The 15329-nt window shown below is 35.1% G+C and overlaps 1 protein-coding gene across 2 annotated transcripts in view; it reads right to left on the reverse strand.

The window, feature by feature from the left end:
• cad (carbamoyl-phosphate synthetase 2, aspartate transcarbamylase, and dihydroorotase) overlaps positions 1-8886 on the reverse strand; it is a 30696-nt gene extending 21810 nt beyond the window's left edge. For both annotated transcript variants that reach the window (XM_023347854.1, XM_023347855.1), the window contains exons 1-13: positions 8515-8886; positions 7097-7236; positions 6252-6381; positions 5968-6110; positions 5376-5517; positions 5106-5277; positions 3569-3754; positions 3374-3483; positions 2698-2840; positions 1718-1849; positions 1395-1628; positions 322-543; positions 54-242 (exon numbers count right to left, since the gene is read on the reverse strand). In XM_023347854.1, the coding sequence (XP_023203622.1) occupies positions 54-242; positions 322-543; positions 1395-1628; positions 1718-1849; positions 2698-2840; positions 3374-3483; positions 3569-3754; positions 5106-5277; positions 5376-5517; positions 5968-6110; positions 6252-6381; positions 7097-7236; positions 8515-8605 (2034 nt within the window). In that variant the 5' untranslated portion in view covers positions 8606-8886. The remainder of the gene's footprint in view (positions 1-53; positions 243-321; positions 544-1394; positions 1629-1717; positions 1850-2697; positions 2841-3373; positions 3484-3568; positions 3755-5105; positions 5278-5375; positions 5518-5967; positions 6111-6251; positions 6382-7096; positions 7237-8514) is intronic.
• Positions 8887-15329: the final 6443 nt, after the last annotated feature.

A 15329-nucleotide genomic window follows, 5' to 3' on the forward strand; every position in this document is an offset into this window, starting at 1 on the left:
ATAAGTCCAATGTTTGCATCGTTGTTGCAGGTTCCATAAACATCTTGGTGTACCTGATCAGATTCAGGGTTCAGAGCATACTGGATGTTGCACTCTCCCACGATGCCGAGGTGTCGGATCACTTTGATGGCCGTGTTTCTCAGCATATTGTACTCGTGGTCGTTTAGTGTCTGACTGGGAGCCACAACGATGGATTCCCCTGTATGGATGCCCAGCGGGTCGATGTTCTCCATGTTGCACACCTGAACAGCAGCAGGAAGGGAAAGTTAAAGTAAAAAAAAAGGTTTTCCAGGTTGAATAAATATAACACAAGGTACTCACGGTGATGCAGTTGTCGTAGGCGTCTCGGACCACCTCGTACTCGATCTCCTTCCAACCTTTGAGGGATTTGTCTACAAGGACCTGAGAGGTGTGAGCGAAGGCTGACGTTACCAAGGAGATGAGTTCTTCTCTGTTGTTGGCGAATCCAGAGCCCAAACCGCCGAGGGCGAACGCAGAGCGAACCAGGACGGGGAATCCCAGGCGCTCTGCAGCAGCAATCGCCTAGAAGAAAAATTAAAAGTGACCTAGGGCTGGAAAATATAGCTTAAAAATAAAATCTCAGATTTCCATTCCAGGCATGATTTTAATAAGCTTTTTGTGTTAGTTTACTTTTTAATATTGAAATGATAAATGACAGAAATAAAGAATTATTCTCAAAAAGTGAGAATAATCGTCCCTTCTGTGAGTTGTAAGGCAGAGTATTAGAACAAAGCTTCAGGAATTTTAGTTTAATTATGAGAATAGTCATAATATTACCAAACTAAGATGCAATTTCACCAGAAAAAACATTTAAAAATTATGAGAAAAAAGTCGCTTTAATCAGAAAAAAAAGCTACCAAGATATGAAGTCACCACGTCAATCGCTTTTAAATTAAAAAGAAAAAAAATCTTAGTTTTACCCTAATCGAGTTGACCTGAATTCAAAGTCCAAATAAACAGATTTTCCAAAATATTTTCAAAAACCAAAAATCTGATCAAATTAATTTATCGTCAAACCCCAACCACAATTACACAATCGTCTCATAAAAAAAAACATCTCCAGATTTTTGTTTTTGCAGTTTTTTAGTTGTTATTTTGAACATTTTAAGTATAAATTAAGTTTAAATGTGACATTCCTAGATAAATCAGTTTCTAAATGTATAATCTGCATAAACATGAAGAAATGGAAAGAGTTGATTGATGTTAAATTGAGAAAGGAAAATATCAATGAGTGATTGGATTGATGTATAATGGAGCAACAAATATGGAAACAACTTTTAGATTATGGGATATTAAATTTAGTCTGGGAAAAACTATGCAGAAACACTGATATTAACATAACACAAAGTTAAATTTTAAAATTTCTAACTCACCTGCTCCACTGAAAGAGCTGCCTCACTGGGAGCAACATGTTCATTGATCTCCTCCATTTTCTCCACAAAGATCTTTCTGTCCTCCGTCATCTCGATGGAGGCGACCGGCGTTCCCAGAACCTTCACTTTGTACTTCTCCAGGACGCCCATCTTGGTTAGCTCCACGCCACAGTTCAGTGCGGTCTGACCGCCGAACGTCAGCAGGACGCCGTCCGGACGCTCGTTCTTTATCACCTGGAGACGGGACACAGTGTTTTATATCGCTGCTTTCTCTCTAATTACATGATTATTTGGTTTATCGCAGGGAAACGATGAATCCACACCTGAGTGACGTAATCTGGTGTGATTGGCAGGAAGTAAACTTTGTCAGCGAGACCTTTGGATGTCTGCACAGTGGCAATGTTGGGGTTGATCAAAACAGTCTGGATGTTCTCCTCCTTCAGAGCCTTTATAGCCTGCAAAGGAAAACAGTGAGTTAAAATGAAAAATAGACATAAATACTTAAATTTACAGGGTTAGTAAAATTTTCCCACAGTATAATTTAAACACTTTACATTTTCAGGGTAATGCTGAAAGTTTTAACATTCTTCCAGCATCAGAGAAAAACAATACAAATACAAACTAAAAAAAGTTTCAATTCATTCTTATATGACCTTATTTATTAGTTTAGATTTTTGTGATTGTATTCTACATTCTAAACTAAATTATAGAACAATTTTACATTTGAAATGTCTCTCTCTCTCACACGTGGTTCTAATTTAATAAAATAACCTCCCGATTTCAATAACTTTGTCCGACGTACAAAATATAAGACGATCAATAAATCATTGAGTCATTAGAAATGGTAAATATTCATTACATTGAAATAATCCAAGCAAATTGTGGGTAAATAACCTTCCTGCTCAAATTTAATACTTAAACACAATATACAATGAAAATGAGGGAAAGAATCTCTAGAAAAATGTTTTGGCTAAGTTTTTTGTCGTTCAGAAAATAGAAATAATTTTGGTAATTTCAAACTGATTTAAACAAGAAATATTCAGTCAGATTTAACTTCAGACTGAAAAAAAAAAAAAAGAGTCTCTCTGAGGTGTGTGAAAATAAGTGGTTTCTATTGTAAATGACGTTTTATAAATCTAGGCTTTTAATCAAACATTAGATTGCACTTTTTTTCTAAAGTGTGCCCTGAAAAACACCATCAAGGATTTAAGGCACCTCTACAAACCAAGGGTGTAAAAAATAAACGTACATTTATTTGGATGTATTATAATAATCTTATGGGAACAGTTCTTTAGTGTCGGACCTGAGATCCGGAGTAGTCGAACTCTCCGGCTTGTCCGATGGAGAGCCCTCCAGAACCCAGAATGAGGACTTTCTTGGGCCTGACAACCTCATCGGTCTTTGGGGCACCAGAGTATGTGAGGTGGTCCATCAAACGCTGTTTCACTGGAAACAAAACACATAAATTATGAGGGAGCAACTAACAATTATTTTAGTAATTAATTTAATCTGATAAAACAAAATGGTCACATTCTACAGATTTTTCATGCAAGACATTTTAAATAATTAAATGTAAATAATTACATTTTGTAATAACAATAATAAACATTTTATTGCCTAAAATGAAATTAAATAGCATTCCTTTTAATGAATTTGAAGCTAAAACTAGGCAACTTGAGGAGTCTTGGCTAAAATATATTTCCAAAAGTTTTTGTAGTTTTGGCTCAATTACTGCTTTGAATATATTTTTCTCAGCAAGTTGCAATGTTTTTTATTCTATTCTCCAGTTAATAATAATCGATTACTAAATTAGTTGAAGACTTATCATAAGTTAAATTAATTCGATTAATCATTTCATCCTTATTTGCTTTTACATAATTGAAATAAAATAGTAAAAATCAAGTATCTGCCCTATTAAATCTCTAATCTGTTTAATGTTGCGTAAATTAAATTTTATAATACAGGGAGAATGTAAATACCAGCTTTTCCTGTGTTGCCCTCTTTGAAGTCTTTGACTGTGTCGAGAAAAACATCAAACAAGCTGACCAGATCTGTGGGGCCGGCCATGTGCTCGGGGTGGAACTGAACGCTGGAAGACGAGAACAGTTTCTGATTTTATTCACATGGACTCTCTGCTGTGCGTCTTCAGTTGGTTCAGTGGATCAAACATTTACCTGAATAAAGGTTTAGAGTTGTGCACGATGCCCTCGCTGGTGTGGTCGTTGGCGTTGGTGAACAGAACGTCCCAGTCGCTGGGCAGGGTGTCGGGGTCGACAGCGAAGCCGTGGTTCTGACTGGTGATGAAGCAGCGGTCGGTTCCGTTATGGAGGCACGGCTGGTTGTGGCCACGGTTACCATACCTGAAATTATAACCAAGAAAAGTTACAAAGAGACATTTTTTATTTAAAAAATATGACAACCAAGATGTACCATTTATAGAGTTTACTTGGAAACATCTTAATATTGTTACTGGTAGCAACAGTAGAAGTGTAAAAGGTATTGGCAAAATTTGTTTTAGTCTTAATTATTCCTGATTTTGTTTATGAATTTAGCTATTAATAAATTTTATTATAATTTTTTTATTAATTCTGCAATTTATTATTACTATTATTATCATACTGATTTTGCCATTAGTCTGCTATTATTTTTTAGTAATTTTGCTTTTATTCAAGAACTTAAATGATTGAGAATTTTGCTACTAGTTATGCTCTTATCAATGATGATGTAATTATAACTTATTGTGTTATTATTTTAATAGTATTCATTTTTTATTATATTTTGAATGAACTACATCCACACATAATTATCTGTTTGCCATATGTACGACTGCTACTGTATTTTATTAATATTAAATTTTTTCAAGTTTGCTTCAAGGTATAGAGATATTTCATAAATTAAACTTAATTACTTTTTAAAACATTTTTCAAAAAGCTTACAGAATCATTTTCCACTGATATAATTATTGTCTAATGTACGTTTGATGAAAACATAAAATGTAACTAAATTGTAGTGCATAAAAAGCAAAAACACATCAACTTCAAGTTGAGCATTAAAATTGATTTCCTTATTTTCCAATAGCTGAGACTTATTTTTGTTAGAAACTAGCAAAATTCAAAGGGACAAATTTGAATTTATACCCTGAGAAAATACTATAACTCTACAATAACTACAATATAACTTTATAATTTTGAACCCCTTTAAACTCTCATTTCAGAATTATTTTTAAAAAAAGGAAATCAAATGGTTAAAAACAGGGAAGAAAACATCTGCATAGCTGTAGATTGTAACAATGAGTCCAAACAAACAATGAGGAGGTAAGCAGCGTTCCCCTAAGCAGTGGGAACGGTCGCTGTCCTGATAAAAGCTGCCCAACAACAGGCTGTCTAATCTCCGCTCGCTGTGCCTTTGAGGTTCAGGGTCGCTGGGTTTATGTTGCAGCTTCTGACCGGTCCAAATCTCCAGAGCTCATTCAGGAGACACCAAACTGCTGAGGACAGCAGAATCTGCTTTTCACAGCTTAAAGAGTGAAAGCGCCAAAGCTGGAGGATTCTGGGAAAATCAAGTTACTAAATCTGAAGGCTCATAATTTAATCTGGTGTGACTGTGTTATCTTTCTAACAACGCTGATCTTTTCTTCAGAGTTTAGTAGAGCGTTATAATTTGAAAGCCGTATATAAGCGATTGCTCTTTTCTTTAACGGAGAAAACTCACTTCATCTTGTAGGTTTTTGCTCCAATCACCAAGGAGAGCAGCTGGTGTCCGAGGCAGATCCCAAAAACAGGCTTTGGCTGATCCACAAAGACCATCTTCCTCACGTTGCTGATGGTGGCCTGGCAGAACTGGGGGTCGCCGGGACCGTTGCTGATGAACAAACCATCAAAATCTGTGGAAAACGATGAAACGAAATGTTCCAAAACCTCAACATTAAACAACTGGCGGTCCAATCTAACCAAAAACAACTTTACAATGTGAAGTACTGACCGTTAGCGTCCAGTGGATGGTCCCACGGTACGACAGTAACGCGGGCTCCTCTTTGAGCCAGGCACCGGATCTGGTTGTACTTGATGCCACAGTCGACTGCCGTGATTCGCAAACTACCACTTGGGTTGAACACTCTTGGTTCCTGGAGGCAGAAATTACATTAACTGGCATCAGTAGCTAAAATCAGGAGATTAGCAAAATACCTGGCAGAATAGATGATAGATATGTTACAAAGAGTAACAAAAATCACCGAATTTATGTTATATAACAATGAATATATGCATAGCCTGTCGAAATTCATGACAGGATCAATAGTTTGCCTCATATATAGTTCATGAATGTCATATTTAGTCTTTTTGGTCAGCCGTAAATGAACAAAGTAAGTCTGAAAGTACCATGCCGCACTGACAGGGGGCAGTGCTGAGCCCCTTACACACAACTGGCAACAGGTGCGCTTCATCTACACATTTAAATGAGTGAAAATAAATCAGAAAAATAAAAAAACATAGGGTTGAAATAATATATGTGACTAGGTTTCCTGTTGAACTTATAGGTATCTCTGGTAAAACTATAAACATTCTGGATGAGTTACCTTCATAGACACTTCCTGGACCAGGTTCCTCTGATCTGGGTTATCAAAGGGGATGCTGTCCTCTGGAGTCCCATCTACAACCAGTTTTCCCAACATGGTGCCCTTCTCTCTGATCTTTTTTGTCAGACAGCGAGTGTCAACACCTGGAAAGAAAAGGAGGAAAACAACTTTAAAAGCCTGAGTTTTTTAGTGTTACATACACAACTTTAAATGTCATATGCTGAATAAAAGGAAAACATGTATGTCATATTGAATGAATTTGCTTAAACATAGATTTTCCTGACCTTGCAACCCGGGAATGCCATGCTCTTTGAGCCACTGGTCAAGTGATTTTACTGAGCTCCAGTGACTGGGATCCTCAGACAACTCTCCGATGATCAGAGCTGCAGCGTGAATCTTGGAAGATTCAAACCACTGAGGAGAACAACATGAAAACAGGGCTGAAACAAATAATCCCATTAATCCATCATTGAAATAAGTGTCAACTAATTGTGCTTTTTGTAATCCAATTATTAATTGATTAATCGAAGAAAATAAAATTGGCTCTACACTGTAAAAAGGGTTGAACTTTTCACATGTAATTAGAAGTATTTTTAGCTGCAGATGCATCCTTTGCTACAGATTATCAAACGTAAACTAAAGCAATCCTGTTACTGCATTTTAGGCAATAAAATGTTTATTTTCTTATTTAAAAAGGAGTAGATTTTTTGGGATTATTCACATTACTTAATGTAATATTAATATTTCAGAAAATAGACTTGAGTGGCTAAATTACAAATCTGCAGAATGTTTTTTTAAATCCAATTACACCATTAATCATCAGAATAACCAAATACAAAAAGAATCTTTAGTTCCAATCCTACATAAAAGCAAAGATTCACATGTTGTGTTTTCAGCCTATTAATCATTGAAGTTCATCTGTATATCACATTTCAGCAACAAGGCAGTTAAAAACACAAAAATACAAAGACACCAAAGTGTCAACAATTTAGAAAACCAGAAGCAAACATTATATGTTGATTAGTGCCATTATCAAAATCATTAATACACAGCAAATAAACTCCAAATTAAAACTCCATTTCAGTTAATCCACCTGATCTAACCCTGATTTTTCAGTAACTGTTGTTACCTGGCTAAGTCCAAACTCTTCCTCTTTGTCATTTGGTACTCCATAGTTGCCGATGAGAGGGTAAGTGAGAGTGAGCAGCTGGCAGCGGTAGGAGGGGTCCGTCAGAGCCTCAGGGTAACCCACCATGCCGGTCTGGAACACTAAACACACAAAACATTCCTCAGTACAACACAAACATCATCCGTCTCTGTTTTTATTTAATATCCAAAATGTCTTTTTTCCTATATTCTAACATAGCGCAAAGTTTTTCTTTGGACTCTATGCTAGTTATGCTTTCTGATGACTTTAGAAGTAGTGTTGTTGTGTTGTTAAATAAATGGATTTAAAGTTTTAACAATATATTTTGTGGTACTATTGTAACAACACAAGTGATATTCATTCCTTCCTGTTAGGGTAACTGGTTGGCTGTGACTCCATCGTACAACAATCATAACCCCACAAACACTGACCTTGAAAAACATCTGAAATATACTTCTTCAAGTCACCTGTCACAATAGGAAGTGTTACTAATATCACTAAAAGGCACACAGTAACTGTATTTAATCATATTTTCAAATGTATTGATACTTTCATTGAACAAACAGTGAAGAAAATAGTAAAACCAAATTCTGACTATATGGAAAGTTTTGGGCGGTTTTATGCATCAATTAGAATTTATCGTGACAATAGTAAATCAAAATACTTGAGAGATTTATCACAATAAATCATAAACAATACAGTAAATGCTCACCCCTACTGTTAAATATAGATTTTTTTTAGAAAATCTAAGCAAAACTAATTGAAATTGAAGGCAGACAAAAATACTCAGGTCCAAAGAAAAGTGCAAGAAAGGTCACTTAAAAAAATTACAAGTTGTCCATATTTGTGCATAGAAAACAGTAATAGGTTCTTTACAAACAATTTTAAAAGACAAACTGTAAGTCTGTTGGAAGCTTATTGATACAAGGATTCAATTCTCATTGATAAGTTAAAACTTGAGTCTGCAGTTGAATACAATCTAATGACCTAATTAAATGACTGAAAACATCAAATATTTGTCAAGCTGGTTGAACTGTAGCACATTTTGGCAGTCAAGACTTGTTTAACTTGCTCATCAGCTTTCACTGAAGCTTATTACTTGCTTTTTTGGAAGTAATTTATTTTACGAGCTGACAAGAAATGGCATGATTGGGAAGAATTTCAGCTAATATTGACCGGATGAATGGAATCCGGCAACACAACTATGCTGTAGATAACAAAGGACAGGTTATCAGAGGCTGGTACTAAACAACTGTGATCTGTGACTCCAAATGGACACGGATCAGGGTTAAAAAATAAAAGGTCAGCCTGAAGGCAGCGACATATCCAATATATTTAGTACAGACAAGGAAGTTCATATACATTTAATATAGTGTAGCTAACATTTTCATATTACTTACCAACTTCTCCAGAAACAGACACATTCGCACCAAAAAGTCGCCCCCTAAATCTTTCTCCATCTTCCAGAATCAGAGTAGCTAAAGTTGCCATTTTTCCTGTCTAAAAGCTAAAGTGTTAGCTTGCTGTTTAAAGAACGGTCTCCACGTGAACCCTGCGCAACACAGCGCGCGAGATGCACAGGATGAATAAAATAGAGATAAAAACGAGCTTTAAGAGTCAAAAACGGTTAGCTAGAAGCGGTAGTGTATGTTGCGTCAATGAAAGGGAAATAAAGGTGAAAGAAAGCGAAGTTGGAGAGTTTGGCGGTTAAACTAGCAGGAGAGAGCCCAGAAAAGTGTTCCACACGCGCCGCCAGCAGCGTGGAAGTCGGCCCGCGGTGAGTAGCCGAATGTTTGACGCAAAACAGAATTGGAGCTTCCGGTAAGAATTTTCAAAATAAAATCAAAGCTATGAACGAGCTAAGCCAAATTGAGCTGAAAAAAATAAATAAAAATAAAATAAAATAAATGGTAATGTATTTATATTGGTGTTTATAAATTGCTATAAATAAAAAAGAAGGATGTACCAAGTCATTTATTTGTTGCTAAATTTGAAGTTGAATTGTAAGCGAAATGTGTGTTTTGTTGTTAGACTGTGGCTACAATAAGAGACAAATAGTAAATAAACAATTTAGTTCTTTGAGATTATATTTCTGTATAAGGTATTAAAGAAGTCATAGGTGGTTGATTTATCTTCTGAATATTTTTTAGCACTAATTTTTTTAATGAATGAATATTTTTAGGTTTGAGAGTAAACTGTTGTAAAAAATGTTTAGATAAATACATACAAATAAAAGTAGATAGTAGTTTCCCACCCTTTCTGGCAGCTTTAATATTTAAACACTTTAAATAGTTATAGTTGCTTGACAATTATCAGATTAACTAAAGAATCTAATTTCATAAATGGCACATTAATGTTGAAACAATAGGAAAAAGTTGCTATACCACTGAAATTTTAATTTGAAAGTAAAGTTTGTTCGTTTCTTTGTTGACGTCATACGGAAGATTGTTTTTTAAACATCCATTTTTCATTGATTTTCTTTTCGGTGCGTGTTGTAAAGTTGTCTTAAAAGGCCTCGTTGGTGAAATAGCTAAGCTTGTTTATTTATTTATTTATTTATTTATTTATTTATTTATTTATTTATTTAGTGGACCAAATCGTTTTCCGTACCAACTATCAATTTAAACAAATTATAAAATTAATTTTAAAAATACAAATGAAAGAATATATTTCCCCATTCCCTCTATTAACATCCCATAAGATGTTTGTCTTGACATATTACGTTATGTTTTGCTATATTTTTGGTTAAAATATATTAATTTAAAATTAAAATTTATTAAAAAAAAGTTTTAGTTATATTTATTTTTACAGAAATTAGATAGATACATTACACTACATAGTAATTTATTTATAAATATCAGTTATTTTTATTCTTTTCTGTTTCCTTTTATTTTTGGGAAATTATTGGACACATTTATTTGAAGGGTTTTTTGTTTTTGTTGTTGTTTACTCATGTTTACACTGAGTTTATAGAAGTGGATGGCGCTGGGAGCGTTTTGGTACCAGAAGAGGGCAGTATTACTTTAATTTACTGCAGGTTTGACGTCTGCTGACTTGCAAGTGTTTGCAGAGATCTTGATCAAGAAAATTCTAAAATGCAAAATAACAAGTGATGCCATGTTGATTAAATGTAATATGTTGACGGATTATAAGCCCATTGAGTTGCTGTGATATTCTTATAGCTGATATGGGGGAGGCATTAACAAATCTGTGCTTCAGCAATTGTTTCTTTTTCGTAAAAATATTTGTCTGCAATGATTTAGTCTATTCCTTAAATATGCATATTTGTATGTATCCAAAATAAAGCCTGTTCATTCACTTAGATTAATTATTTAATCTTCATTAAGTAGACCAAGAATTCACAAAAGCTGTAAAATTATAGCAATATTAAAAAAAAATAAAAAATACAGCACCATATCTGGGATTTTACTACTAATTTAGAAATTCCCCTCCTTTCTGACACACAAACAAAATCACGATTTTCAGTAAAAATGGCTGATTTCAAACAAATGCAACCGGAAAAGTAAAGAAAAAAAGCAACCAGCAACATTGAAAGTGTTGTGTGGTTATTATCTCCAATATTACTTTTTAAAAAACATTAAGATTTGTTCATTGTTCTTAGCAAATATTGCACATTTTCGGCTAAATTATTACAGATTAAAATATCCGCTTTTTTAATCGTTATTTATTTCTTATCTTTGCTCGAAGAAGAGTCTCAGATTTATCAGTTACAAGTCATTTCAGTCATCATCTGTGTAAATTTGTCACTTTCACTAAATAACATGAGAATGACTCACTGTGTGAGAGAAGTTGGCACAAAACACAAGAATCTCCCTAATTATCTCTGCAGGTTAAAATAGATGGGATTGTTCACAAATGTTCTTTTTATTTGTAATTTCTCATCTTTTTTCATCCTATTATTAACATTTATTAGATAACATTAAACTTAATTGCAGTGATTTAGAGCAGAAGTATCTTCTGAGTGAGTTTTAGGTCAGCGGTATGTCACATTATTTACTCCAAGTGGCAAAAATAAAACCGTCGTTTCAGCCAAACTTTTTATGAAATTCCTCCATCATCTGCTGACGTGAAACGACGTCAGCGAGAACAGAAGTAAGATAAGCCGGTTGAATAATGCAGAACATTTTGCCAAGTCCTGTTGCCAGGGATTGCGGATGCTTCGCAGACAACAACAGGCAATTAAATTAAGAGCTGGACCAAATTTCCTGTCAGATTCCTGGGAAGAGGAGACACAGAGGAAAAAAGTGAAAGATATTTAAGGGGAAAATAAGTCTTCGTACATCGACACCTGCATGCTGTTGTTGTCATTGGTTGAGTTGACTGTTGGGCTCCTGTGAGTCATTTGTGCTCATGGAGCTGAAAGGTGTAATGGCCGACAGCCTGGAGATGTTTCTAACTTTTCAGTTTAGATGAAGTATGTCGCTTTTCTAGAATATAACAAAATAAGGAGATAAATGTGCTTTTAAAAAGGGATTTAGCTTGAAGACGCAAGTGATAAGTTTGAAAGATCTCTACATGTTACAGTAACTACATGTTACTGCCCAGCGTCAACAATTACATTTATCTGAGTAATCTTTTTGAAAAAATATACTTACTTTAGTAATTTCTTGGATGGTTACTTTACACTTTTACTTGAGTAAAAATATATTGAAGTAGTTCTACTTTTACTTGAGTGCAATTTCTTGTACTCAAGTAAAATAAAATTAGCTAAAACTATTATCATATTGTGACATTATGATATGAGACATATAATCTGTGAAAATATCAATTTAGTCCACCTCCTTCTTGGAGGATCAGTGGAGTGCTATTGCCATATGAAGAAATGCACTGCTACCGATCAAAAACAGCCAATCAGAGCCAGGAGGAGGGTCTTAGCGCTGTCAATCAATTTCGTGAACTCACCTTTACAGGAAAACCGTTTATCCACCATGCGAACTAACCTTAGCTTTCATGACAGGTTCTCCTTTATAGAAAGGTGAGGAGGAGCAACGCACACAAAGATTGATTGACAGTATTAAGACCCGCCTCCTGGCTCTAATTGGTTGCTTTTAGTTAGAAATGGGAGCACTGGGAGAAGTCCGAGCAGCTGTCAGTATAGTGACAGTTTCAACAAATATGTAAAAAATCTTTTTTTGTAAAAATTACTTACTGGTTTTTATTAAATAATCTATTTTTTTTTAATCTAAAAACGTGGAATAAACAGTTCATATGGTTGGCTTAGGGGTTTAAGAAGAAGAAAAAAACAAATTTGACATTTAAAACTACGATTAGCATCTTACATTATTGCTAGAGAACATACGTAGATCCTAAGTCTCAATTTTTAGATTTCCAGAATGCTACAAACATTTCCAAATCCAGCATGAACTGCAACATAGGTTGTAAGTTTAAATGGATAAACCCAGCGACCTTATTTTGTTGAGCCTTCCTATTACCTGCTGAATGTTTTGCTCTCTCTCACTCTCATGCAGCCTGAATGAACCAGGCATGTCTCAGAAATTTGTAGAAAATAGGCATTCCATATTCATTCTGTTAGCTTCTTAGTTTCCATAAACATTGAGTGTTGATATTAAAAATAGAAAGTTGTTTTCTTTTATTGACAGTTTGATGTTTTTGTTTGATCAAAAAATATATGGATTATGCTTAAAGTTTAAATCAACTCTACTGGTCAGATATTAACCCAGAATTATGCTGAAGACTAAAAATTCAACTTGCTGAGTGATAATTAGTGAAATATTGGCAAGTTTATGTATAAGTTTGAGCCTTTCTGAATAATTTGGATATGTGTAGATCAGAGAAAATCCTCAATAAAATGAAAGCCATTTTCTGTTTTTGTATAATTATTCCTCCCCTGGAAAAGTTGAAATAAATAAGTCCAAGAGCCAAAATGGATGACGTGCATGCCGATGATGGCCGCATGGCATCTTCACACTGAGGTGTGAAGAAGGTGAAGAGAGGATCAACATCCTCCACCTCTCCACCTGCTGCAGGTGTTTCTCAGTTCAGATGCACAGACAAAACTCCAAAGAGTCGAGGAGAACAACATGTTAGCGCTGAAGCTAGCTCTAAAGGTTAAAATGGCAGAAGAGGTTTTAGTTTGGGATGATGACCTTTATCTCCAGGTCCTCCTCCTTCCTGTCCTGTTTGCACAATCACAACACAAGCAGAGATCATCCTTCATGAAAATGCAAGCAGCGGTTGCCTCCACATATCAGAAACACTGAGTCCAACACTGTTCTGTTTCTGGTGGGATACAGAAAAGTACAGAAGCGCATTGGATTCACCTGAGAAAAAAATCTCAAATTATCTCATTATTATGAGAAAATATGTCATAATTACAAGATCTTATCTCCTAATTATGATATATTTTCTTGTAATTACGAGACCTTTTTTCATAATTCTGAAAATGTTTCTAATTATGAAATAAGGACTCTAATTGTGACATCTTTTCTAGTAATTATCAGATCCTATCTTGTGATTATGGCATCTTATCTCATTTATGAGATTTTATCAAATAATTATGAGATAAATTAGGAGATATTTTCCTCATAATTATGATATATTGTCTTGTAATTATGAGTAAATGTTTCATAATTACGGGACAAGATGTAGTTATAAGAAAAGATTGTAATTATTACAAGTTCGTGTCTCATAATTATGTCATCTTACGTTGTAATTATGAGATTTATTCTTGTACTTTTGAGATATGTCTTAAGATTTCGTAATTACAAAATAATAACAAAATAATCTTGTAATAACAAAATAAAGCCTCATTATGATGATATCTTATCTCTGAATTCTGAAATTATTTCTTGTATTTTTGAGATCTTAGCTCATAATTACATCATCTTATTTCTCAATTACGCTATTTTTTTTTCTTGAAATGAGATATTAACTCGTAATGACTGAATCCTGATGTGGTAATTATGAGATAAGATAACTATATTTTTTCTTTTTTTTGGTGAATGCAATGGACTTCAGCAGAGAATGCTGCCGCAGACCCACAAGTGCAGCAGTTCTGGGTCTGCTGCAGCATCAGCAGTGATGCTGTGTGGAGATTTCAGAGCCGGTTTTCTCCATCTCTCACTCTGAATCTGAATCACTCATCTAAAATTCAAACGAGGCTCAGGAAAGTGGATGAGAAAAACAAGCAACAAAAGTTTTGTTGATTTCATTTGGCCGGTGCAGAGGTGTGAATGTTTCTCCCGTCGCGCGGCACTTCGGCTGCAGATTAGCTGTAAGAGACGCTCATGATGTCCGGAGACGCTGGAAGCAGATGCACAATGTGGTGAGTCATGCTGTGGGCCAGAAGTTACTCAAAGTGCATTCCTCAAATAGAAACAAACTTCAGCTGTAATAAAAACTTCTGACAGGATTCCTACAGAGCCTGGAAGAGTCTGGAAGAGTCTGGAAAAACCTGGAAGAATCTGGAAGAGTCTGGAAGAGCCTGGAAGAGTCTGGAAGAGTCTGGAAAAACCTGGAAGAATCTGGAAGAGTCTGGAAGAGCCTGGAAGAGTCTGGAAAAGCCTGGAAGAGTCTGGGAAATCAAGACTTTTTCAAGCAAAACAGAGAAAAAAGTAAATATTTTCCTTCCTTCCTTCCTTCCTTCCTTCCTTCCTTCCTTCCTTCCTTCCTTCCTTCCTTCCTTCCTTCCTTCCTTCCTTCCTTCCTTCCTTCCTTCCTTCCTTCCTTCCTTCCTTCCTCCTCAACATGTACTTCTGTTACTCTGTGAAGTAAAAAGCAAATATAATTAAACGGTTTTCAAATAAAAATCTCTGAAATGCAAAATTTTAACATGTTTCCAGCCTACAGTTCAATTAGAACCTGGGCAGAAAATAAATAAATAAAAACTAAATGATTGAAGTGTGCAGTATCTTTTTCTCCAAAGCTATCTTTCCTTTCCTTTCCTGAACTAAATGCTATTTAAAAATAAAACATTTAATTGAAATAAATATATTCTTGTTGAGGTTTGTGGAGGTTCTGCACTGGGTGAACCGGTCCAGTCATCGCCTCGCTGTCAGACCATGTGTCACCTCTCATGAATTATTAAATGGATGATCCAACTGTTGACATTAGAAACCAAACAAATCTGTTCTGCCATCGCTGTCCTCCGTACACGGATCAGTGTGTGTGTTTGGTTTGCTGATGGATTGGGTCAATGTTGGCCTTTTATACTGATTTAATATTTATTGCTACA

The sequence above is a fragment of the Xiphophorus maculatus genome, chromosome 15 (assembly GCF_002775205.1).
Source record: "Xiphophorus maculatus strain JP 163 A chromosome 15, X_maculatus-5.0-male, whole genome shotgun sequence".
In the NCBI taxonomy this organism is placed as follows: Eukaryota; Metazoa; Chordata; class Actinopteri; order Cyprinodontiformes; family Poeciliidae; genus Xiphophorus; species Xiphophorus maculatus.